A 25,204-nucleotide genomic window follows, 5' to 3' on the forward strand; every position below is an offset into this window, starting at 1 on the left:
CCGGACGGGGAGTGGCCCCGCCGGGGCGCTCACCGAGCCCCCGGCTCCTCTCTCCCCCGCAGGGCTACTACACGCGCCACGGCGGCGTCGGCGAGGGCGGGGACTTCGTCACCTCACCTGAAATCAGTCAGGTATTTGGAGAGGTAACGCCGAGTTCCTTATTTCTTAAGCAATGTCTTCTCGTTTTTAGGTTGCAGTGAAGCTGGGTTTGGAGGAGTAGGCTGTTTTTCTGGGAGATCGGGGGTTCCTTTCTTGTGTCACAGTTTGGGAGAGTGTCAGTGCTTAGTAACACTTGTTTTCGTATGGAACTTGTTAATAAATAAAAAGTGTTACGGTAGTTCCCCACTGTGGAAGCCCTACACAAACATAACTTCGGATTTTGGTCTGGTTCAGGCTGGTTTTGTATCATCACCAGTAGCAGAGAGTGGCTAAACGCTGTTCTCCACCCTGCCCGGGTAAAGGCACTGTCGTGGGTAACAGCCCTTCAGAGGCTGTTGGGCAGTGACCTGCGCTTGAGCCCGCAGGGAAAGCTCATCCAACCACCAGAGCAGAGTCTTGCCCGTTTACTGAGGGAGAGCTGCGTCTGCGGGGCTGACAGCAAGCAATCACTGGGTTTCATACTTAAGAAGGCAACGTTATGTATAATATTTCTTAACATTAAAACGCAGAGAATGTTGTACGGTGTTGCAGTTATTATCAGACAAAGAATAGATGTGACTTTGCACAAGTTCTGAAGTTATTACTGTAACTCTTGTTTTGTGGTTTTTTTCTTGCTGTCAGTTAATAGGAATATGGTATATTAGTGAATGGATAGCCATGGGGAAACCTAAAGCATTCCAGCTGGTGGAACTGGGCCCAGGGAGGGGCACTCTTACTGATGATATATTACGGGTAGGTGAAAAGTACTATTAACACTCTCCATTTCTGGCTTTATTCTGTGGCTGCTCTGAAACCCGAAGCGCTGAGGTTTTACGGTCAGGGTTTAACCTTCCCTAGTAACCTGATCACCTGAGTCAGGAGATTTGCAGTTTAGAATCTAATTAGGATATATGCAAGCTCCTGCTGTTTGGTGAGGAGATCCCGTTTGGGAGCTGAAAGCAGAATACAGGCTGGTGGGTGCACACTGTGTGGACACGCCATATCATCTTTCAAACACTGCTCAATAGAAGGGGAAGGCAGGAATATTCCATTACCAGGTTATTTCTGTACAGGAAAGCGTTATCCAAATTGAAAACCATTTAGGAGGGTGCTGCTGCATGTAACTGGAAGGGAGGTCTCCGTGCAAGCAATAGGAGAAAGGGGAAGAGGACAATAATACAGGAGTGAAGTTGTGTCGGTTCCTTTGGGGATTTCAGGAGCTTATTTCTTCTGAGTTAACCCTTTCTGTGCTATCCTGCTTACACAGCTGTCTAGTAATTAAAACGCACTAATTCAAAAACCAAATTGCTAATGGGATTTAGTACCTCAGAAGAACTTTTTCATTCACATATGTAAATAGAATAAATAACTCCAGCACTTCTTATTTATGGTGTCTGGGGAAGACTGAACCATTTTTCTCCTAATGCTAAACCCACTGCAGGTATTGGAGGAGCTACTCACTTTCAGGCTATTACTATTCTCAATTGGCATTTCATGGTGCTGCCCTTACAGCTGTACAATGTGCGCTGTGCTTTGCCAACTTAATAAAAGCTGCTAGGCTTCTAACAAAAAATGGTGAAGAAATTCCCCTTTCCTTCTGAGGGAGCAAAATGCAGTCTCTTCCACTGGGACTGTCTGGTTAAATGAAAGCCAACTAAGTATTATCTTGAATTAATGAGATTAAAGGTTAATTCTTAAACCTTTAACGTATACAGCACGTGTCTGTCCCTAATAGAATTCATCTGCCTTTGCAGGTCTTCAACCAGCTTGGCTCTTTACTTAGTAAATGTGATGTCTCTATTCATCTGGTAGAAGTGAGTCCTAAACTCAGCGACATCCAAGCGCAGATGCTGACAGGAGGGAAGGTGCAGGCAAACCCTGAGGATGAGTCTGCTTACATGAAAGGCATCAGCAAGACTGGAATTCCCATTTTCTGGTACAGAGACATTCAAGATGTGCCACCAGGTGAGGAGGTTTAACGTCTTGTCCCAGGGGTAGCGTCCTTCCTCCACTTGCAGCATTTGATAACTGAGGATGTCTCCATTAGCCTTCATAATGGGGAGAAACATGGTATACATACTAGCTCCTCCTTCTCATACGAGTCTGAGGCAGAATCTTGACTTGTCCTCGTAACTACTACCTCTTCTGATTACCTTCATTTTGGGATAGCTGCCCAAGTTAAGATATTTTGACTTTTTCTGTGGGAAACCATTTACTGGCTGTGCTTACATCTCCTTTCATGAGATACGGATCTAAAATTCATGGACAAGAAGCTATAGCTAGCAGTAGAAATGCTGTCTTTGATGTATCCAAGTTGGAAGTAATGATCGTGATTTCCCATCCACGTTAATTAGGTTTAGTTCATTAAAATTCATAAAAACATTTTAAATTTCAACTGCAAGCTGCTATGAAAGCATTCCTGATTTAACGCATTCTTTTTTTATCTTCCCACAGGTTACAGCTTTTACCTCGCACATGAGTTTTTTGATGCCCTGCCAATACATAAGTTTCAGGTATAGCAAGAAAATTATTGTAATTGTGGCCATCTACGGAACAACTTCTGGCTTTGAGGAATAGAATTAGGGTGCCAAAGTAGGCACACGCATTGTTTATGGTGATAAAGTATTTCTAAACTGAACTTGGACAAATAAGGCTTAATTTACATGATAATACAGAGTTAATAATTGCTCTTGAATGGAAAAACTTGTAGAAAGCTAAAGATTCCTTTTTGCTTAGATAAGTCTCAAGTGTTTTCTTATGCTAAGCTTTTCACTTCAACGTTATTTTATGTACCACTACTAACAAAGGCAAGGCTTTGAAGGGCTCCCGTTTGAATGGTAACAAGAATAACAAAATAAAGGCTAGTTAGGACTCAGAAGAAACTTGCAACTTCAATTTTATAATTAGTTTATGGAAATCCATGGTAGACGAAATTATTTTATTGTGAGAAGTTGAACACTGCCAGTAGAAGAGGCAGCATGTTTCTCAACAGCACCATTCATTCCTTTCAAGTATAATTAAACCTGTATTTGCAGACTGGCCTTTGCCACAGACTTTTTTCCAAGGCAGTTACTGGAATTAATTAGAGTGAATAATTGTTGTTAATAGCATATAACATTCTTAAAACTTCTGCAAAGACGCTTGACGCCTCGGTTTAGTTCAAAGCCCAAGCATCTGCCCAGTTGAGCTTGAAATGAGTACTCTGGGTTTGTTAAACAGAGAACGGAGAGAGGCTGGCGTGAGGTGTTGGTTGACATAGATCCGGAAGTTCCTGACCGGCTGCGGTTTGTCCTGTCGCCATCCAGTACCCCCGCAACAGAAAACTTCATTCAGGTAAGGTTACGCCTGCCCGAGTCAGTATGTCCAGCTTACTGCTTCCAGACGCATTTAATGCGGGGTGTTGTAAACACAGAAATCAACACGTGCATAGAACTCTGCAGAATTGGACCTTCAAGGGGCAAAACGCTGCCGAGTGCAAACGGAGGCAGCAGGGTGGCGGGAAGAGCTCCACATTGCAGGGGGCCTGCCTGAGCCAGGGCCATGTACGCATCCAGTGCTGCGGGGAGCTTCCCTGCTCTGCTGACCTTGCACGGAAAGCGGCCCAGGCTTACTTACTCTTTTTGTCTTCTCTAAAGTTCGCTGAATTCCTAAAGTTACAAAATGAAATAGCCGAGATTAAAACCCACTCAGAAATGCCTTTCTGAAGGGCGTGCGCAGCTGAAGAGCTGTTCTTCTTCTGGCGCCGCAGTAGGCGGTTTCACCTGGTGCAGCTGTTCTTGTCACAAGCGTTTTCATTTCGGTTGCCTGGGGGTTGGACGTGACTGCAGTCCAGCACTTGGAAAACACGAATTGAAAGCACTAGCTCTGGGTAGCCTAGAGTTACACCCCTGGACCTCTGTGCCCCAGTGAAGCGGTGACAATCCCAAGACGTCGAGCATGGAAGAAGTCTTGCCCCTGTACTTGTTTGCTAACCCAGGTGTCTTGGTCTTTAAACTCTGCACTAGCCTGAAGAAACGAGAGATCACGTGGAAGTGTGTCCAGAGGCTGGTGTCATCATCCAGAGGCTTGCCTCTCGTATAGAAAAGGATGGTGGGGCTGCACTGGTTGCTGATTATGGTCACGATGGAACCGCAACTGACACATTCCGGGTAAGTCACCCTGAAATATGAAGCCAAAATACTCTTTTATTGGTCACTTGGATCATTAAGTTTTTCTAAGAGGAAGGTCCTGGGTGGACATAACAGCAAAAGCCACATATATGCTGCAGTCATGAAACTGAGTAATTGAGTTCTTCTTTAATCAGTACACAGAAGGCTTTGTGCCGGACAGAAAGGGTAATCTGAGCCTGTGCTACATCTATCCCAGACTTTCACAGTACGGTTTGCTGTTCCCACAGGCACAACGCAGCCTTTGCTAGCCCCAGCTACAGTAAGAGAGGAACTGAGTGTGATCTTCCAATGTCATTTTCCAGGGTTTCAGGAATCACAAACTCCATGACGTGCTGACAGCTCCAGGTACAGCAGACCTGACAGCGGATGTTGATTTCAGGTATCTTCAAAAGATGACAGAGGGAAGAACAGCCATGTTAGGCCCCATAAAGCAGCGGGAGTTCCTAAAAAACATGGGCATCGACCTCCGATTGCAGGTACAGTACTGTTGACGTGTGCATAAACTCTCCTAGTCTGCCAGCAATACTCTTGAGCAGCAATTTTACAAAGTCTGATTTTAAAATAATATGTAAGTGTGAGATCAAAGAGCTGCTTCTCCTAGATGTAAGTTACTCTGGATCCCTAAAGTAAACTGGTCATATTACGTTTAAGAGTATTTAATGTAAAGCTTTGCTCCAGGGATCCCACCTCTTCAGCTGAACGCTCAGTCGCTGTTACATCAGTGAAGAAGACGTAACAGATCGCAGCTACAAGGGAAGTCAGGAAAGCAGGAAGGGCTGCAACTTCCATTCTCTTTTTCCCAGGTGCTCTTGCAGAATTCACGTGACACAGCAACCCGCGAGCAGTTACTTCACAGCTCTGACATGCTGATGAATCCCGAGAAAATGGGGGACCGTTTCAAATTTTTTGCCCTGCTGCCTCACCACCGACTTGCCCCTCCTGACAACAACCAGAAGCCAGAATTGGCGCCTCCCTCGCTGCCTGTTGCTGGATTCGGTGAACTCTTACTGAAGTGATTTCAGTACTACAGCAAAATGTCTAATACAGTAGCTTTCAATAGCAAATTATTAAATTAAAATAACCCCACACGGGACCATAGTGCTTCTCCTTTGTTTGTATGATTTCATGGATTGTTTTGCAGTAAGCATATAGCTGTGTACACAGCAAGGAAAAAAATTAAGTATTTTGAGTTATCTTTGAACTGAAAGCACATAAAACGTCACGTTACTTCTCCAGGCACTTTCCACAGCAGCCCTCACCTCCGGGCCTAGCCGCGCTGGGAGGGAGTGCTCCCTCGGAGTAAATGGAGTGCAGCACAGTGAACCTGTCGGCTGACCTGCTCCAAGCAGTACGTGTACAAGTGGAACACTGGACGTGCTGTTCCTTCTCTGCTCCACGTGCGCTGCAGGGGACGATAGAGGTGAGTGAAGTGTTTACTAGTGCGATCAAGTTAAAACTTGTCAGTGACAAACACGTGCTAGAGGCGCGGACTGTACTCGGCCTTGGTACTTGCTTAAAACACAAGAGGCCCTGACACTGTTGAAGGTACTTTCATACAAGGAAAGGAACCATGCAGAAAGAGTTACTAGTTCTGAAGTACCCACTAACAGCATTCCCATAGCAGGGCCTGTCTGGTGACAAATCCACAAACAAGGAAGCACAGAGAAACATTTACTTCCAAGAACATTTGATAGGAGAGAGAATTCATATAAATGAAAAGAACAAGTCTGATAGGGAAATAAATTTTATTTTCAAGCTTATCAGAGGATATTTACAAACAAGGGGATGTATAAAAATATAAAAGTACTTGACAGTGTCCTTTTGAGGCTATAAATTTTACATGAGCGTTTTCCTAGCATCATCATAGCACTATTTCTTGAATGAACGCCACTGAATTCATGTAGGGGTGAGGATATGAAACACTGTGACCTACTGCTGTCAAAGGCTGCAGTCAGGGCAGGGAAAAAAGGGAATAAAACCCAGCTATTTTTACTACTTCAAAGCAGGTTGACTCCTAACGTACTTCTGATCGCTTTGGTTCCTCGCCTGTTAGCTGCTTGTGGCCCTTTAAGTGTACACGGTCAGGCGATCTCCACAGGCCAACAGCATTTTTTTGATAATACAGCTTGAAGAATAAATAGCTCATGTAATATTGTGGAGCAGAGCAGACTTCAGGGGGGAGAGACATCAATCAGGCCTTCTACTTCATCACTGTCCCCGCCTTCCTCTATTCCAAGATGGCTTCTCCCTTAAAACAAGACAAACAAACAAAAAAACCAAACCCCCAGGAAAACCTGAAGTGACAGCTCAGGTATCAAATCTGAGGTGTGAAACCAGACTGTATCTACGTTGTTAGAGCGAGGATGGTAAAACGGAGATGGCTCTGCCGAGATTTCGGTCGCTTGAGTGGTGGAAGTTAATCAAAAGCACTGCCTCCCCTGCCAAGCCTGGGCAGCCACAGACCGCCGGCTTCAGAGGTGATCGCTCTGGCTCCCCAGCTGGCAAAGGGTGCCTCCCTGGAGAGCCAGCCCTGAATCCCTGCCTTAATGAGACAGCAGGGTTCAGGATTGATTCAAACTCTGCCCCTTCTGTACTGCTCTGCACTGCCTTGAAGGCATAAAAGGGGGAGGGTAACTTCCGGTGTAGGAGGGGGCAAATTCCCTGCACAAACCTGAGAAAACGTGTTGGGAGAGAGGACGCGCGGTGGTTGGAAACGCTCTGCCTGCTGCCAGAAACTGCCGTACAGATGGCCCCAATGTTGGCACACGGTGTGGCACATCCTAACGGGGAGGCTGGAGTTCAGCCTTTCCCAACCTGCACACGTACACAATGCAGTGGCCGTTAGACAAAGGGCAGCGGGGAAAGGAAGGGTGGGTTAAAGCCCCAAACCTACCCGTGGGTACATACTTCTGCACCTGCCACTGACCCTACTGCCAGGTCACTGTCACCACAAGCAGCCGCCAGCCCAGAAATAACCGTGTACAATTCTTTCTCTGAGAAGAGCCTGCTCACCTGCTTCCTTGCCTGGGTAGCGCCAGCAGAGAAGCAACACTGGTCTATACACACACCTCCCAAAAAAAGAAATCTCTGCAGGGGAGAGGAGATGCCCCAAAGCCTCTCATGGACTTTGCAGTTCACGCCTGTATCCTTATTTTAAAAAGCATTTCAACCCCAGCTCCAGTGAAGCAGCTTGGCCTACCAGGGGTATGTACAGCCCTCCAGCACCTTCCAGCAGCACAATGCTGTTACCCCACCCAGATGGGAAGATCTCACCTTGTCTGTTTTTTAAAATAGGACACACACAAAAAACCCTCCTCTATTTGCATTTAGTGTTCACAGCCTCAATCCTCTTTGATATACCACGAATTTAACTGCTACCCTGCCCTCTGAGGGAATCGCTGTCCTCCGAGGGAATCGTTTCCAAAGAATGCTGCTGCTCCCTCTACTGTGCCACAAGCCCAGTAAGAGGTTGGGCATCCATCAGCTGAAGCCTCTGCATAAAACCTGGATCGGGAGGTGGCTTTGGAGTGGTGGCTCAGCTCAAACAACACGGCTGAGCGCAGAGAAGAGGCGACGGGGGCGCCGCAGGTTGTGGTCAGAAGGCAAAGCCCCTTCTCCCACAGTCCAGCTGCCCTGGCAGAAGCAACAGGTGGTTTATGTCCACCGTTACTCCGAGGTTCTGAGCAGAGTTAAGATACAAGCTAGCAGGCTATAAACTACTCCTGATGTACGTCCAGGGAACCTTAAAAAAATTAGAAAAATATTAGAAAAGTTTAAAAATCTAATTACTCCAAGAAAGCTGCGTGTTATTTTTCCCTATTCCTCCACATCCTTCTGCTAGAAGCTGTTTTTCCAGAGCGAAAGGATACGCTACATCAAGTCTCGTGTGCCCCCTGCGCATTACTGGTGTGGTTTTAAGGCGAAACGCCTTGGGTGCGCACCACTGCCCTGCGCCAGCCGCGCCACACCCCCTGCTGGGGCGTGTTGCTCTGCTTTCCCAGACCAAATAAAGGACCAGCACAGCTCTGATGGTCATCCCCCTAGATTGTCAGCCAGCATTTCAAGAGGAATGTAAGAAGTTACAGGGTTTTCTTTTGCTGGGGCATGTGGAAAAGGTTCAACTCGGGCAAAGACGCATGTATTTACCTGTCACAACAGCAGCACATTATTCCTTTGTCTGTGAAACTATTCGACCTAAACCATTGGATGTTGCTATTGGCCAAGGTATTCTGCACCCATTTCTTTTACAGTGTCTTTTCCCCGTGCACAGTTTAGGAAACGGGAGATGTATCTAAGTAACAGAAAACAGTCCTCTGTGGCCTAGTAAATAGGGATTAGAAAACCATTACAAAATTCTTATTGTGTAGGCTGGGGGGGGGGGAAACCCCGACCTTGAAAAACACACAAACCATTCGATCTGTACCCATTACACCTCAGAAATGGCTTTGTAGCCGCAGAGCTTGGTGAAATGTCACCCGGCGGGGCTTATCCCCAGTAACTTCTCGTAGTTTTAAGTCAGAGATGGAGAAAAGCTTGTCAAACGACAGTCAGTTCCCACGCCAATTCAGGATCCTCTGGGGCTTCGTACACGGAACTGTGTGTACAGCGTTCAGAAAGAGCAACAGCTGTTCCAGAACTTATCCTCAGTCTCTGTCTGGAGCATCCTTCCTTATGCCATTGAGCATAATAGGTAAATCAGGGGTCCTCTTCCATGTCATCTGGATTCGGAGCCATAATGAAATGCTGGGGGTACTCAAGGTTGTGTTCATAAGCGTGTTCTTTCCAGCGTGCATCATCGCTCTCGTGGGTAATGTAACGCTCTCCAATGCGCGTTTCAAATTCTCTGAGGTCAAGCCACGTCTGATAATCCTAAGGAGCGAGAGGGATTTAAGGAAGCAGTTTAAGAAACAGCAGCACTACATTCCCATAGATAAATTCTGCAGTTTGTCTCCCCTTTTAGTATGAACAGCCACGCAATGGCATCCATCCAGGCTGGATGAGGCTTTGAGCCCCCTGGTCTAGTGGAAGGTGTCCCTGCCCATGGCAGGGGGGTTGGAACTAGATGGTCTGTACGGTCCCTTCCAACCCAAACCATTCTGTGATTCTATGATGTAATCAACAAGATCTGTTAACTGCCGATCCAACCCCCAAATACCCCAGAGTATCCACAAAGAATGGTTAAAAACTGAACAGGCTAGTATCTGAGGTTGGAATACTGTAAATCATGAAAATGTTTAGGAACAAGACAGCTATGTTAGCTTTTTCAAGAAATTAATTGCGTATATACACCTACATGAAATTATCCTCGTTCCAATATTGTTGGTTCTCAGAATTAATTGGATTTTCCCCTTAATGTCTTTTAAGTTAGCCGTGTGCACGGATATGTGCATGCAGGATCGTGAAAGGAACCCGCGTCAAGGAAGCGGATCAATTCCTTTCCACACAACTCTTCCAAAACGCCCACAAGACAGAGCGCACACCCCCTCCCTACGCTGACGTCAGTGGGAGGCCATGCGCTCATCACTCATTCAGGAGAGGTGCCAGAAGGGCGAAATCTATGCTGCTGTCAGCCCAAGTAAGGGGTGGGAGAGACAGTAAGGCAAATTTTTCCTTGAGGGAAGAAGCCATCACCAGATGGGCAGCAGCCCGGAGCACGTGACATGCAAAGCTTGAAACACTCAACCGTCCATGGGTGCTTGTTAACAGACTTTCACAGTGGCAGTTTTAATAAGCCTCAGAAGGATTTAATCCAAAAAATCCTTATTCACCCACTATAAATACAGCGACAAAGGCAGATGGGTTTACCTGTAACCAGGGGTGACTAAGGGATTTGTCAACACTGAATCGTTTCCTCATCTTCACTTGCAGCAAATTGTTTATTAAATCAATGGCTGACAAAGAAGAACAGAAGTTACATCGTTTAAAATACTAATCACCTCATATAAACGCTAATCACCACATTGGAGAGCTCCAGAGGCCAACCTTGTAAACTTTTAGGTTGTTCAGACCTGGCACTTGGGTCCAGGTTTTGTTGCACTTGCTAACATAAAAAACTAAAATTCCAGATTCAACTTTGAAGCGTTTATGTAATTACAGCTTAGATGAAGTATGTTTTGAGATCAGGGTTCGGAAAATACACATCACTTACTTTTCATTGGGAATTTTGGGACATTTCAAGTTATTTATCCCACTCCCCATGCATGCAGTTAATTTTTTTTGGTAAATCTATTGGCTGTTCCTGCCCTCAAAATGATCTGAACATTCACAAGCCTATGCCAGCTCTTACTTACCCATTTTGGCATCGCCTACTAAATTCAAACTATCAGTAATTCTCACCCTGCTGTCTGAACAAACCTGGGGGTTTAAGCATCTGAACGCATTTTACCTACATGTAAAGACGCTGTAATAGAGAAAATTGATTTCTTTACCTTCACTGGAAATTTCCTTCCAAGGATTTGGTGGGTACATAAATGCTGCGTTTTGAATCTGATCATTTATATCCTCATCTTCATTAAATGGGAATGTACCACTAAGGCTCACATAGACAATGACTCCAACTGACCACATGTCCAGTGAGCGGTTGTAACCTTTACTCCTGAGCACTTCGGGGGCAAGATAAGCTGGTGTCCCCACCACAGAGCGCCTGAAAGATTTTTCACCGATGATACGGGCAAAGCCAAAATCACACAGCTTCACCTGCAAAAGAAACACATCTTACACTGAGAAACCTCGGCTTGATCCCCAAAGCACGCTGCTGCCCAAGACCACAGCGGTACTTGACGGTGTTTCTGCCACCGTTTAATCAGCGTATGCACTAAAACAGAGGCGAAGCCTCACGTGAGCCCGTTGGTTACGGTTTTAGGCCGCTGGTTTTGCAGACCACGGTGCTTCAGACTGAGACCTGAACTGGCCTCGCACAGACTCAGGTATGAGTCAGCCTGTGCAGTACACAGCCACAAATAAGGACAAAAAACCCCAATTTCAAACTCAACTCATTTTCAGAGGCACATCCACACCCTCACACGGCACAGAACTAAAATGAAGAAAGCATGTGACTCCCAGTCAGCTCACATGCCTCATCTATATTCCTGAAGCTAGAGGCTTCAGTTACTCAGAAATCAAACGAGTTTCAGGTAGAACTCAAACCCAGCTCTGGACAGAACAGTCCAAAGACCATCCAGGTAAAGAGCATCGACAGCTGGTACCTGCGCTCATGCTCAATCTCCACGGTTCCGGGACAGCTCCTTAGCTTGTACACAGCAGACGCTTGTACAGAAAACAGGATCCAGACCAAGTCCAACACTAACCTCAAGTTAATAAGCCCTTCTCAGGATAGAAGAAAGCACTAAAGACATACCAGTGACTCCCTAAAAAGTTGACTCCACTTTGCACTAATGTCACAGGATTGGAAGCAATTCCCTGGTGCTGCCTAGCAGCTGTTCAGTTCTGCATACCCTCCACAAAATCCATACTATCCAAAGAACCTAAGGTAATAGTGTTTATGTACTGTCAACACTTACACCAGTCAACCAACACCACTGAACAGCTTTTCTCTTACAGAAATTAGCTGTCTAGTTTATATAACAATGTAATATCACACATACTGACGAAGATCCCCGACCAAGACCAGTGACAAATGAGCCAGTCCCTTTTCACAACAGCTTGTAAGGCAGCCAGAGTGAAGAGGAGAGGCACAGCAGGGAAGAAATTGTTTGCCAGGGTCAAACAGCACTGGAACAGAAACAAGGACTGGTCTTGAAGCTTCTAGCCTTCTGCCTTTTCCACCAGACTGTTCTCACTAATCCAGACTACCAATGTCCGCGCGCTCTTCACAAGCATCAAAACCAACGCAGCCTTCTGCTAAGTGCTGGCAGTAGCTGCACTCAGGCTCCTTGAAAGGACGAGCGCTGGCGCACAGCGCTCCTGCGGAACGTGATCTGCGTCCAAAGGGAGAGAAACTGAAACAGACCACTGAGCATGAAGCTGGGCTAAAGACTGCTACAATGCATGTAGTTCAAGTAATTCTAGACTAAGTCAGCTGAACAGTCCCCCGAGAGGTCACCTTTTAAGCTGCAACGCCTGTGTTTCTTTAAAAAAAGAACAGCAAGAAGTGACGAGAGGAGTGTATTTTAATCTTCACTCACCTGAGGGAATGGCTCTGCTGATGCTAGTAGTACATTTTCTGGTTTTAAATCACAGTGCACAATGTTCTTGAAGTGTAAATTTCTCAAAGCAACAAGTATCTACAAAAAGGAAATAACATTTTCAGAAAAATTCAAGGAGATCGAGAGTGTCAAAAGCCACACACACTAAGCAACACAGTAATTTGTAACAACAGAGTCTTCAAGAATTAACCCATATATACACTATGCAAGTACTGTTTTCTTCCAGCCTATCAAGACTTGGAATTAACGGGTTTGATTTTTTTTTTCCCCTTCCTCCCTCTCTGTCTTTTTGAACGCTTACTGTTTAGACACGCATCTTTAGATGTCGGTATGTTTTATCTTGGGAAAGAAGGGAAAAAGAATTCACGTAATTAACATTTAAAATTCTTCCATGTTTATTCAACTTTTATTAGATGTGCAGCCCTCTGTGCTGTCTCTTTTAGATAAGAGCTCAGAAAACCTCCAAACTTCATTCTCAGGTAATTACAAAAGGCAAATCTAGCCTTTCCTTTTGAAGGAGAGAGACTGAATGCCAACCTGAGTGACCATGAACTTAGTTATTCGTTCTGGGAGTCGACTTTTCTCGCTGGAAAGAATCATCTCTAGCATATCTCCGTGCAGCTTTTCCATCACAACAAAGACCCGTTCCGGGGTTTCAAACATACATTCCAGGTTCACAATTCCAGGGTGGTGCAAATTCTAAAATAAAATAGTATAGGTACATCATTAAAATAAAACAGTATGAAATATCCCAAATTAGACAAAAATGCTGCAGCTCAAATCAAAAAGCAGTAAAGTGGAGAGTTAGATGAAAAAACAGAATGTCTGAGGCAAGAAAGTAGCTTGAAACATAAACATCAACCCATGAAACGTGCCAATTATCACTATTAAGACTGATTTGTTTTAACACAAGTTATGGATATTGATTAATTTTACAGTTGATACACTCAGTAGCTTGAGTACAGAACACGCAAGAACAACACTCAGATTGAGGAACCCATAGTGGAAGACAGCCAAAAATACTATTTTCCTGCTACCTGTGGAGACAACGTGGAGCCAAAGTACCTGTCTTCAGTGGATCCCCTGAAGAGGGCAGATAGCACCCCCAAGTTATCAACACTATCAAATATTCAGGTATTCCCACTCTTTTAAGATTCCCTCTTACAAAGGGACTCAGAAATGACATACGTAGACTTAGAACTCAGTTCAGAGCACTTACACACATTACAAAACCTTATTAATGGCTTGAGACAAACTCCAATGTGATCCAAAAATACTTTGGTACCTGGAGAATGGCTACTTCATTACGAAGCTGACTTTCCTGTTTAGTTGGAAACCTCATCTTGTCAATGACTTTGATAGCCACATCTCTTCCAGTCTTCCTATGTTTTCCTATGACAGAAAGTCAGTGTCAGTCATCAAGAGGCAAAAGCAATTCATAACTATACAACATTACAGCAGAAATTCCTTGTTGGGAAGAAGGAAAGCAAGCTTTGTATAAGTGTTCGATATTTTTATGTTTATATTTATAATTGCAACTAGTATACAAACAATCAGAGGCGGGCTGCAGATAAATTTAACCTGGTTACTACTCTGCTGCCAGGTATGCACACTGATAACAGACGTACGGGGTGAAGTCTTTGTTCGTGCAAGGGGCTTGCACATTAGCAAGTAATACCTATTCCCACAAAATACTGCCTCTCCTGTAAAAAAAAAAAACCCACAACAACAAAACTGTTCCAGCCAAATGTGAAGAAATAATAAGAAGAAATAATATGTTTACATAAATACTGTCAAAGCACAAACTAAATCATGTGTTTCTCTAATTGCTTTTGGCCACATCCCTCAGATACAATTAAAACCAGGCATAACTGACAGCCTCCTCAAATACATGACTTCTAACACTGTGTAATGCAGACAACAGTGTTAGAATTTACAATTTTAAAAAATCCATTAAAGAAAGCCAAATTCAGACGAGAGATTGCTTTGTATTTAACTGTGGTCAAAATGCATTACATAAACTGCTTTTGACGCCACTGCAAAACTCTAAATGAGAAAAATTAATTGTAAGAAACACTTTACATAAAATTGCAGGGACACGCAGAAAAGTAACCCAAACAAAATTTCTAACATGAGGAACTTTGCGTAGACATTCCAGCTACAACTAAGCAAATGCTTAAAGGTTAATTATGTCAAGCAGACAGACATTCTACCTTAATAAACGCATGATGGAATCTAATGTAATTTACCTCCATATACAATACCGAACTGACCAGAACCCAGCACTTCATCAGCAAATATTTGGTACACAGAGCTGATATCCTAAGGCATGAAAAAAAGAAATCACAAATATCAGGAGTAATCAAAACGTTCATGAGCATATTAGTCAGCACTGGCTAAGCTGCATTTACACTTGACATTAATCAAACCCTGGGAGTTTGAGCCATCACTGCCCCAAATGGAGTGGAAAAACACAACAAACTTTTCCTGAAAAGGATCCACTTAGCTGCAGCGTAAGCAGCGACTCGCACTCATACCAAATAACAGCCCTGCCAGGCCAATCGATTACTTCCCATACATAAGGCAGACTTCTTTAGCTACGGCCTCCTGGTGCTGCCTTCTCATCCACATGCAGTTACTGCCCATCACTTCGTAATACCCAGGTAAATAAACTCCAGGATTACACGCTGCAGATGACTCACCACATTTTCCTGGACCTGGCAGTTTGAAACGGAGATGCTTAGTGATAACTCTTCTGCAATAAAGAAGATATAACTGAGTAAGTAAATAGGAAGAGAAGGCTTTTTCTAGTGAAAAAAAAAGGGGGGGGGGGGGGGAACAAAAAGAAAACAAAAAGCCTTTACTGACTTCTAACCCAGTCATGCTGAAATTATTTTTATTCTTGTTCTGCACAACATAGAATAATACAGAGATGAGGACCAAATTGATCCCTTAGAGTCAAATGAACGTGGCCACTAATTTTCTGTGGCATCAAGATATACAGAATTGAGGCATAAAGGGAACACATCAAGCAAAGCAAGTAACAGAAGACCTGATAATTAAAAAGAGCAATAAAACCCATAATGTATAGAATCTTTGTTTCACAGACAAACTACAGTAGCATATCAATCTCTGGAATGTAAGAGCAAATCTAGGGAGCGTGATTTGTAAGTGAAAGCACTAGATAAAAACACAGAATGTTTCAGCCTGAAGGAGCTGTTGAAACAAAGCTTTCATTACAGGAATAACATGATGATGCACGGACAAGAAGGGGTACATCAAGGAAGGCAGAAAACACCCTTTTCCTTTGACTTCCAAGACAGAGGTGAAAAATCTCAGACAGACACCTATCATTTGTTATGTTAACTTCTGAAAAAAGCGTAGAACAAATTCACCTACAAGGTGGACAGAAGATATACTATAGGTTTACTAGCACTTTGAGAGAGCTTTATTAATCATCCTAAGAGGAGCCTTGAGCTTTAAAAAACACAATTTCAAAGAACAAAGAAAATGTCTGTATCTGACTTTTGCCACCTGTGCTTTAGCTCAAAAAAGGAATTTACAGACTTAAGGTAGTAACAAATACTAGTTCTCAAAGACTACTGCATCTGAAATATGAACTGCAATTACAGCCTTGCACATACCTACTGATTATTAACTACAGTCAAGTCTGCGTTGGAATAACAGTACAGAACAAAAAGGAAAACAAGAAAGAAGGCAGACCCAAAACCTAGGAAGGTCAACACCAACTGCAGCAAGGTCGAAACAAGGTAACCAGACAGTAAAGAAATTGTTTTGGGAACTGTTTAAAGAGAACACACTGAACCTTTCTCCACAGATGGCTATAGAATACAAAATACCTGGTAGGTAGATATTGAGTTCCTCCTTCCAAATAAACCTATTTTTCTAGGTTCTGAAATGCGTAAGGGCTGAATAATTGTCACTTCTGAAGAAATCAGTAATGCCTGAATTCAGCATGCAACCTATACCAGGCAACAGCTTACTAATCTTCTCTGTCACATTTCAGCTCAGAAACATCCCACGCCAACCCCCAGGTACCAGGTCAGAAAGGCCTCTTTCCCATGGGTCAGAGTGGAAGAGCATCCTCACTTCTAGCTACTTCCTGGCCAGAATGTGGTAGAAATTGACAAGCTCATGTCATGTGGATATTTTGACACTACAAATTCCCCGCTGCTCCAAGTATCTTAAGCACTAGCAGTGTCTCCTTTTTTTTATGGTCTTTTCATTTAAAAGAATGTATTTGAGAATTTTGGGGCTTTGGGGTTTTTTTTAACTAAAAGTCTAATTTTCTTAAAGGCTCTTGGGATGCATTTCATGGCTCACACAGTGTGTAGGAAGGAGAGTGATGAACAGACATTTTGTGGGCCTATTAGAGTTTAAAAACCAACCTGAGTTGTCTAAGAATGTGCAAACACCACTCCACAACTCATGGTAGTTTCCTATACTCCTACAATCCCACACATGGAGAGAGAAATTATTTTAGCATCTACCCCTGCAGCTCTATTCCCTACCACTGTCAAATTTTAATATTAAATATTATTTGTACCTGAAAAAAACATTTTTTGAAAAAGCAACTGTCTTTACAAGTCTCTCAGCAACAGTAAGCCTCAGGTTTTAGAAAACAAAGAGAGCTTTGGTATATACATATATTGGGAACTAAAAATCTCACATTGAAAGTGGCATTTTACACAGGTATAAGGCCAGTTATGAGGTACCGTCTTACAGGTATATTTCTTCACTCTAGTTAAGTACAGACACCAGCACTGGCATTTCACAGTTTACCATTTCAGACCACGGTTGCACTTTCAGAAAGTGCCTTTAGCTCAGACTAGTATTTAAATGTTCTTAACTGTTGCTGAAGCAGAACAGCCAGGTATGAGAGACAGGGAAACTAACCTCAATCTCCTGCAAAAGAAAATTTCACTAAGAGAAGATTAAGGAGTGGCTGGAAGACGAAAGGAAACTTAAGAATGAAAACATAAATCTCAGTGCAGGATGTGAACGAATGTCATTGCAAGGAAGAAGGAGATGCCTGAAGAGAAAGAACACGGTATATCGTTTAGTGGAGCTTTGATAACGAACATGATCCTATGCCAGAGAAAGAAAGGGAGGGCAGGTGCACAAAAAGAAGAATACGGTACTTTTTATTTCTACCCTCAGCTCAGCAAAAATTCTTTCCATCGTTGGCAGTATTTGCATTGCATCACCAACCTCTTCCCTTCTCTTCAGCTACTGACATCTCACAGATTTTTTTAAAAAAATATATAGGGGATAACATCAAAAAGCACCCAAACTTACTTATTTCTGAGTATATGTATATAATCTGAATATATTTATTTCTCCATTAAATTATATTAGAAGTATCTATACTATGGGGCCTCTTTACATCCAGCGACTACATGCGAGTTCTTAACGCTCCTACAACAAAGCTCTGCGATATGCACTCATATTGTAGATCTGATTCTTACCTACTACTTCGTGCTACAGCACATTAAAGGATTTGCCCACCAACCTGAGTGGCACTTTTTAGAGACTTGCAGAATATTATGGACCCAGTTCAGCAGAGAATAGACAGACAATACTTCCCTCTCAACAAGCACTTTTCTGCAAGGAATCGCTACCATTAACAGCTTCAGAATAGGAATAATAGTGCCTTGTCTGCCTGCTTACTGTGATCTTTTCCTTGTCCTGCAGCAGTGCAAACGCTAGCTTGAGGAGTGACTGGCATCAAAGCCTGACGAATGGCTTTCTCCCAGCCCTGAGCTACGTCAAGTCCAACTCCAGTGGCAGCAAGAACAGGACTGTGATGACTGCTGCCATTGTTTTCGCCAACAAAGTACACCATCGTGTCAGTGATGATCTCAAAACAGTATGGGTTGCTGCCCTGCACCACGTTTGAAAAATCTCGAGGCTGAGTCACCTGGAGAATTTCTGAAAGTGGAATCTCCTGAAGAAAAATATTAAAGATTAAAAATGAAAATGCACATATTTTAATAATAACGATATTCAAAACTTAGAGTGTTTGCACAGAAATCAAAGCAAATATATCAAAATACCAAAACACCAAGCTTCATCACTAATGTCAAACTGTGCATGACCATTGCCCAAATTCCCCCAATACAAGCCCAGACAGACTTCCAGCCCCACCACAGTTTCCCGTACAGCTACTCTACTCAGACAAGCTGCATTTATACGCAGCACGAGACAGGCCCTCACCACATACACACGATGCACAACCACAGAATGACCACTTTCCCCCTGTAGTTTATGCAGCTTAGCTAGAGAAGAACATGACGAGGGAATAAGAGGAGGATGTGGTTATATAAGCTAGTCAGTAAGCACTGCTTCACGTATCTGAACCATTTGGGGTAAAGATTCTCTTTCATACTGAAATTAACAATTTCTACTGACTCCTCTACCTTGTCAGTTTAGGATCATGGTACAAGCAGTACTAGAGAACAGCTCTGAAGGAAGAAGAAACGGTTGGAAGTTCACACTAGCTGTAGGAGGACATTCCACATACATGGGAAAGCGTACAGGTGCACGTCACTCGCAAGAGTAGTGAACAAGCAGGTGAACATCGGGCTGGCATTAGGGGATAAGAGACAGGAGCTGATTAAGATGAAGAGCAAATAAATGTAGAGACAACAATTGTGAATGACAAATAACCCGAGATTTAAGCAGTTAAAAAAGGGGGGCAAAGGGGCAAGTCAAAGGACTAAAAGCAGTGACATAACGGAGCAACAAGCAAGGAACATATTTTACCAGCTGTGTTTTGAATGCACAGGGCAATACAAGTATCAGGGAGGTCTGAGAAGAAGAGACTGCACTGGTCAAGATAGGGATGAAAAGGATCTGGGCAAGTTTAGCTGGGTGTACAGAGAAAAGGCTTGATCTTAGAGAAGTTATAAAGGAAGAAGCTGCAAGATTTGGACCCCCACCTAAAGGTGTAAGACAAGAAAGGGAGAAATCCTGTTTATACAGTCAAACACATTTTCTAAGTATTTCACCACTGAACACATTCCTATATTAACAATACACTAAACTTATTGCTAACTTTCATTAATATAACACCAGGCTGCACAGTACGTTTTCCTCGAAATCTTGCTTGCAATTTTCAGTTATGCAGTTGGGAATAATTAAATTTTGGGAACTGTGAAATAAAATACATAAGCATGCAAACTTTCAGTCACTACTTTTAAAACTGTTGGGTTTGGTCAACAATTAACCTGTCACAGTTTTAATTAGAAGAAGATGGGGAAATGGTGATAATACTTATACTGCTCACAAGTAGATTTCAGATCTATAAAGCACTGACTAAACCAAGTGCAACGTAATTATTACTCATCATTAATTACCTTGTAATATTTTGTTCCAGATTCATTTTGAAATAGCGTGAGGCATTTGCTGTCCAGTCTCCAATAATGTCTTTTTCTCTACAAAATGCACAGTACAATAACATAAGGAATAAATCACCTGTATGGCTTTTGTTATCAAATTATTTAAATGAGAAATGCTTTAAATGACTAAGATAATCAACTAAAAAAAAAAATCTACAGTTGCATCTTAGATGAGGTACATGAAAACATATATTTAAGGAATATTTTCTTTTTTTTAAACGCATGAAGAGGCTCAAAGTTATTTTCACAAACCAGAAAAAAGTAACACATCTTACAGTAACAGCAATGACAACAGAAGTTATCTCATACAGGAAAGAGACACAGGTTTCACTCTAGGGGCATGTGCTGACAAAACCTGAATGATTTTAATTTACTAACAGCTGGTGGGAGTCATACTTTCTCCTGCTGTGCCCTCACACCCACGGCACAAGGGTTCCACGACTGAGCAAGCCTAACAAGTCTTTCATTCTTTTGCCAACACGGAAGTCTAGAAGGTCAAAAGCTCACAGTGGCAAGACAGGTTGTGAGATTCAACTGGACAAAGTATTCTGGGGAAAAACTAAAATGAAAATCAAGACAGACTAAATAGCCATTTTCTGGATGTCTCCACCAATGGGAAATACTGTCTCCACCAAAAAGTAGAAGGTATGTGCTGTTGCGCATAACTGTCTTGTATTTTTAAGCAGAGGGTTATTCCTGAAAACAAAGCAGCTTTTGGAAAGCTAATTACGGCTGTGTGTATCTAACTTACTTCGCTTGCATCGTCTTCCTAGAGTTAGCAACCCATTTCCATTTCTCTGTGACAAAAAATCCAAGATTCTTAACTCTGGCCTAGGATGACAAAGTCTGAAATGCAATATAGCAGAGCTTAAAATTACTTCAGTCATGGGGGAGCCAAGACTACCTGCAGGAGTTAGACAAAGAAAACTAGGACATGAATGGATTTAACTAAATGGAATTCCCAGCCAGCACTGAATGGAAACGGCGTGAAAGCATAACAGTAAACCTGTCCTTTGGACTTACACCTTCTTTATCAAATCATGAATGAGGAAAGACTTCAGAGAGGGAGAATTAGGGAACAGGTTGGTGACTCGCTCAGGGATTCATATCTGCCCATACCATATTCTGAGAAACGATGGGCTCAAAGGGAGAAAAATACTGATGATACAGAAACTTTCATTATTAAAGGTGAAACATCTTCTTATCCAGGTTTGGCAATACAGATATTGCTGTTAAAAGGAGTCTCTTCAGAACTGACAGAAAGCCCAAGTTGTTTCAGGAATAGGAAATAGTCAGACATTGCTGAGAGGAGAGCGGTCAAGGGAAATAGCCAATGGTCTTCTCCCATTAGGAAGCCTCATGAGATCTTCTCCAGCTTGGAGAAGAGAAGGCTTCAGGGAGACCTTATAGTACCTTGAGTACCTGAAGGGGCTACAAGGAAGCTGGGGGGGGCCTTTTTACAAGGGCCTGTAGTGACAGGACAAGGGGTAACGGGGTTAAACTGAAAGCAGGGAGATTTAGATTGGACATCAGGAAGAAATTCTTCACAGAGAAGGTGGTGAGGCACTGGAACAGGTTGCCCAGAGAAGCTGTGGATGCCCCATCCCTGGAAGTGTTCCAGGCCAGGCTGGATGAGGCTTTGAGCAACCTGGTCTAGTGGAAGGTGTCCCTGCCCGTGGCAGGGGGGTTGGAACTAGATGGTCTTTAAGGTCCCTTCCAACCCAAACCATTCTATGGTTCTTATGATCTTGCTTGGCTGAAGGTGTCTTGCTTTGGGGTAGAACAGCTCATTTGAATGGCCTTTTTCAGTAGATGACATCCCAATAGTAGCCAGACTGATGGATAAAAAAACTCAAACTAAGCTAAGGTGATCACTGTCCTGTGAGGAGGTTCAAAAAGTCCATGGAAAAAATGTGCACTGGCTGTGCTGAAAGATTAAATCAGAGCCAAATACCAGGTCTGCCCTGACCACTGCTAGAAATGTTCATCCACTACCTGGCTTTAGTTTTCCCACAGCCAGCTGATGCTAATTGTGTCTATTAAGTAGCCTTGGCTGGAATCTCATCTGAAATATGCTACTTGTTTTGGTTTGTGGTAAATATACCTAGATATTGGAAAACTGTACTTTAAAGATATGTTTTGTAAGGCAGTTTCTGACCACTTGCAATGATCTGTTTTACCGACAATCACCAAAAGTAAAAAAACTACAGTAACATAATCTGGCTAGTATCATCCCTCTGCTTGATTTCAACAGAACTGAAGTAACTTTGCTTCTCTAAATTCCTGAAGTCCCCTTCAATCAGACTCCTGCATAGAGACAAAGAATGCAAAAGTATTTATGCTGCCTTTCATGGACAGTCTCAACATGAGACAATGTGCTTCATGAGATCTGGCAACTTCCTGACTTCATCCTCTTCATTCATCTACCAGAAGACAAGAAGATCCACTTCCTTCCATCAGACAACTCCAAGGAACCCAGTTATTCTTATCTTCCTCCTCAATACACAAAACCCAAGGAGCTTGCCGAAAATGGTTCAGTTCAGACATCGTTATTGGTATCAAAGGAAACAAACGTTGTTGGAGGATGCGTGCATACCCAAGGACATACAGTCAAGCCACAACTCTATTCCACTGACAAAGAGGAATAGTGAGTGTGGAGAGGGGATGGTGTTCAATAATGCTTACTTCTAGATAAACTGCTAGAGGAATGAAGGGCTCCCATATCTACACAAAAATTTCCAAAACCCTAGATCATTAGAATACTGGTGTCAACCATTTCAGTGCTCATAATTTTATAATGATTTCCTCCTTGTCATGTAGTTGACTAAAAACACTGACACATTTAGTTCAACAGCTAAACAGGAAGAAGACATAAGCAAATTATCATCTCAGGAAAGACAAAATCTTAAAACCTGCAATTAAGTGGAGATGAGAGATGCTGCTTCTTAGAAGAAAGAAGGAAAAACTCTGTTGAATCACCACATGAAGAATTTTGAATAAACTACAGTTTCTCCTTTGCATCAGATTTATTTATAATGAACATCATGACTAATTTCTTTCAAACGGTGCTGTAAATCAGAATATCTAAATAAAAGTGCTTTAGAGAAATAACTTAATGTAGGAAGAAACCAAAGTAACTGACCAGATTGTCTCTACTAGTATAGTGGACCATCCATCCTTCCTTCACCATTGTACTGCTCTTCCTCTTTGTGTGCTTGATTGACTGTACAACTCTCATGAGAGGAATATTATTGCTTGTTGAAGGACTAAAAAAAAAAAGTTAAAATACAACAGTATTGCAATTATAAAGGTACCACATCTTTAGCCCACCATTTTCAGGAACAGGCACCTTTTCTTCCTATATGAATTACTTCATTGATAGATGAAATTAACAAGATATCTGAGAACCCACTAGCTCTCCTAGCACAAGTACTGCAGTACTGAAATGACTCTCTGGAACACAGAACACACACTGGAACAAGAACACTTACAGAAATCACCCTCTCTCAAAACAATTAGCTGAGGCTGCTGGTCTTAACCCAGCACAAAAATAAAATTAATATCAGCGTTGCTATTATTTTCTCTTGTCTAAGTTGATTATGCTACTTCTTCATATTGTTATTACACTGATAAATACAGAAAGTAAAGCGATCAGACTTGATTAAAGGAACTATGTAACAGTTATTGGATAGAAGACTTCAGGAAAATCACACTCAAAAAAAAAAAAATCAAACTTCCACCCCAAATGCATATAAACTATGATGTGATTACTGACACATCTTAAGTAATTCTCTTATATCAACACATGTATCACTAACTAAATTAGGACAAGTCACAAAGATCTTAGTCATGTCTTAGCCATATTAATCCAAGCCATAAATTTTACTGTGTTTTGATCATCTGGCTTCATTTCTTTGATAATAGCACAGCACTTCTTTCCTATTAGAAGAGACTACATTATTTTAATGTATTTCTTTCAGACGTGCTTGGGACAGGATAACTTTACAAAGCATTTTCATGTCAAAAAAACACAAACAAAAAAAATGGCACTTTAAGCAGTAAAACTGGGATAACCAGAAGTGTTTCACTCGAAGTTTTACTTCACAGTATTGAGGAAAGTACATCCGGGGCAAAGAAATCAACCTTATGACTTACCTGATAGTTTTGACAGCTTCCTCATCTTTGTCTGCATCAAGGTCAGATGGATCCATGAAGAAGATTTTGTCCTCTGGAGGAGAGGGCTCTTCAGCATCATCTAGACCCCGACTACCATCACTGTTCATTTCACTGCTGTCAACTTCCATTGGCATGTCCAAGTCCTGGCCTGGGCTGGCAGGTTCTGGAAACAACACAGCATTCAGATACTATTTCAAAAACACATTTTAAAAAAAGAAAACCAAACAGAAAACCCCAAAATATGCATAAAATTTCATCTTCAGTTCACATTTATGCAAGTAAACATAGAAGTACAATCAGAATATACAAAATGTTCAAATTTTTGCTAAATGAATCAGAGCGTGCTAATGAACATTATCAATTTGTGTTTGCTAAATGCCAAGGCAAGAGAGACCCAATCAAAACAAGAATCACACTGAAAGAAGCAGAGTGAAAAGCTTAAGGCCTAAACCTAAATGTCATTAAGTAATTCCATTCCACAAGTAATCAGTACAAAGTAACCTTTTGATAGCTAGAGATGACCCAGAGAATTATTCCTGTGCAAATTAAACTCTCCATCCACAGAAACCCAACTCCGTTCTCACTGCCCTTGTAGCCTATAATAGCGTAAGTCAGAGAAAAAGGGGGCTGTGGTACTGCAGGAAGACAGAAAAGCAGAACATCTTATTCACATCTGACCCTCTGCTTGTAGAAGTTAAAGTTTCCAAAAGCCTCACAATTTGCACTATGGAAAACTTAAAAATAAGACATACAAATACCACTAAACTCAAGACCCAGGCAAAAGCCTTGGAGCTGAACAGACAGAATATACTGTGCAATGGCAGGGGATGTGCTGGTTAACAGGGCTGCTGCCCAGGCCTCTGAATGGGGCTGTACAGTTTGGTGATCTGCTGCATGTCACCAGTTTTATACCTCCTCAAAAACAGGCATGCCAAGGATCAAGATTTTGGGCAAAACACAGTCACAGAATGGCTGAAGTTGGAGAGGACCTCTGGAGACTATCTGGTCCAACAACCCCTGTGAGCCCATTTCTCCAGCCTGTTGAAGTCCCTCTGGATGGCAGCACAACCCTCTGGCATATCAGCCAGTCCTCCCAGTCATCGGCAAACTTGCTAAGGGTACACTCTGCCCCACC

General features: G+C 42.6%; 2 protein-coding genes across 2 annotated transcripts in view; one reads left to right on the forward strand and one right to left on the reverse strand.

Annotated features, from left to right (window-relative positions):
• Positions 1-53: 53 nt before the first annotated feature.
• Positions 54-5,334, forward strand: NDUFAF7 (NADH dehydrogenase (ubiquinone) complex I, assembly factor 7; the record flags this gene model as incomplete). The annotated part of the gene is made up of 8 exons (XM_010151376.1): positions 54-143; positions 781-891; positions 1,893-2,103; positions 2,593-2,651; positions 3,358-3,471; positions 4,143-4,286; positions 4,610-4,783; positions 5,111-5,334. Coding segments are annotated over 8 exons (1,116 nt in total), but the record flags the coding sequence as incomplete, so codon positions are not given.
• A 3,546-nt stretch (positions 5,335-8,880) lies between these two features.
• The window catches only part of PRKD3 (protein kinase D3), a 36,460-nt gene continuing 20,136 nt past the window's right edge, over positions 8,881-25,204 (reverse strand). Inside the window, exons 7-18 of the mRNA XM_010151367.1 lie at positions 24,049-24,232; positions 23,036-23,159; positions 19,852-19,929; positions 18,164-18,440; positions 15,175-15,227; positions 14,722-14,794; positions 13,758-13,864; positions 13,010-13,171; positions 12,452-12,550; positions 10,736-11,003; positions 10,113-10,198; positions 8,881-9,176 (exon numbers count right to left, since the gene is read on the reverse strand). Coding sequence (XP_010149669.1) covers positions 9,003-9,176; positions 10,113-10,198; positions 10,736-11,003; positions 12,452-12,550; positions 13,010-13,171; positions 13,758-13,864; positions 14,722-14,794; positions 15,175-15,227; positions 18,164-18,440; positions 19,852-19,929; positions 23,036-23,159; positions 24,049-24,232 — 1,685 coding nt within the window. The 3' untranslated portion in view covers positions 8,881-9,002. The remainder of the gene's footprint in view (positions 9,177-10,112; positions 10,199-10,735; positions 11,004-12,451; positions 12,551-13,009; positions 13,172-13,757; positions 13,865-14,721; positions 14,795-15,174; positions 15,228-18,163; positions 18,441-19,851; positions 19,930-23,035; positions 23,160-24,048; positions 24,233-25,204) is intronic.

This window comes from Eurypyga helias, unplaced genomic scaffold, assembly GCF_000690775.1.
Source record: "Eurypyga helias isolate BGI_N326 unplaced genomic scaffold, ASM69077v1 scaffold3880, whole genome shotgun sequence".
Taxonomy (NCBI): domain Eukaryota; kingdom Metazoa; phylum Chordata; class Aves; order Eurypygiformes; family Eurypygidae; genus Eurypyga; species Eurypyga helias.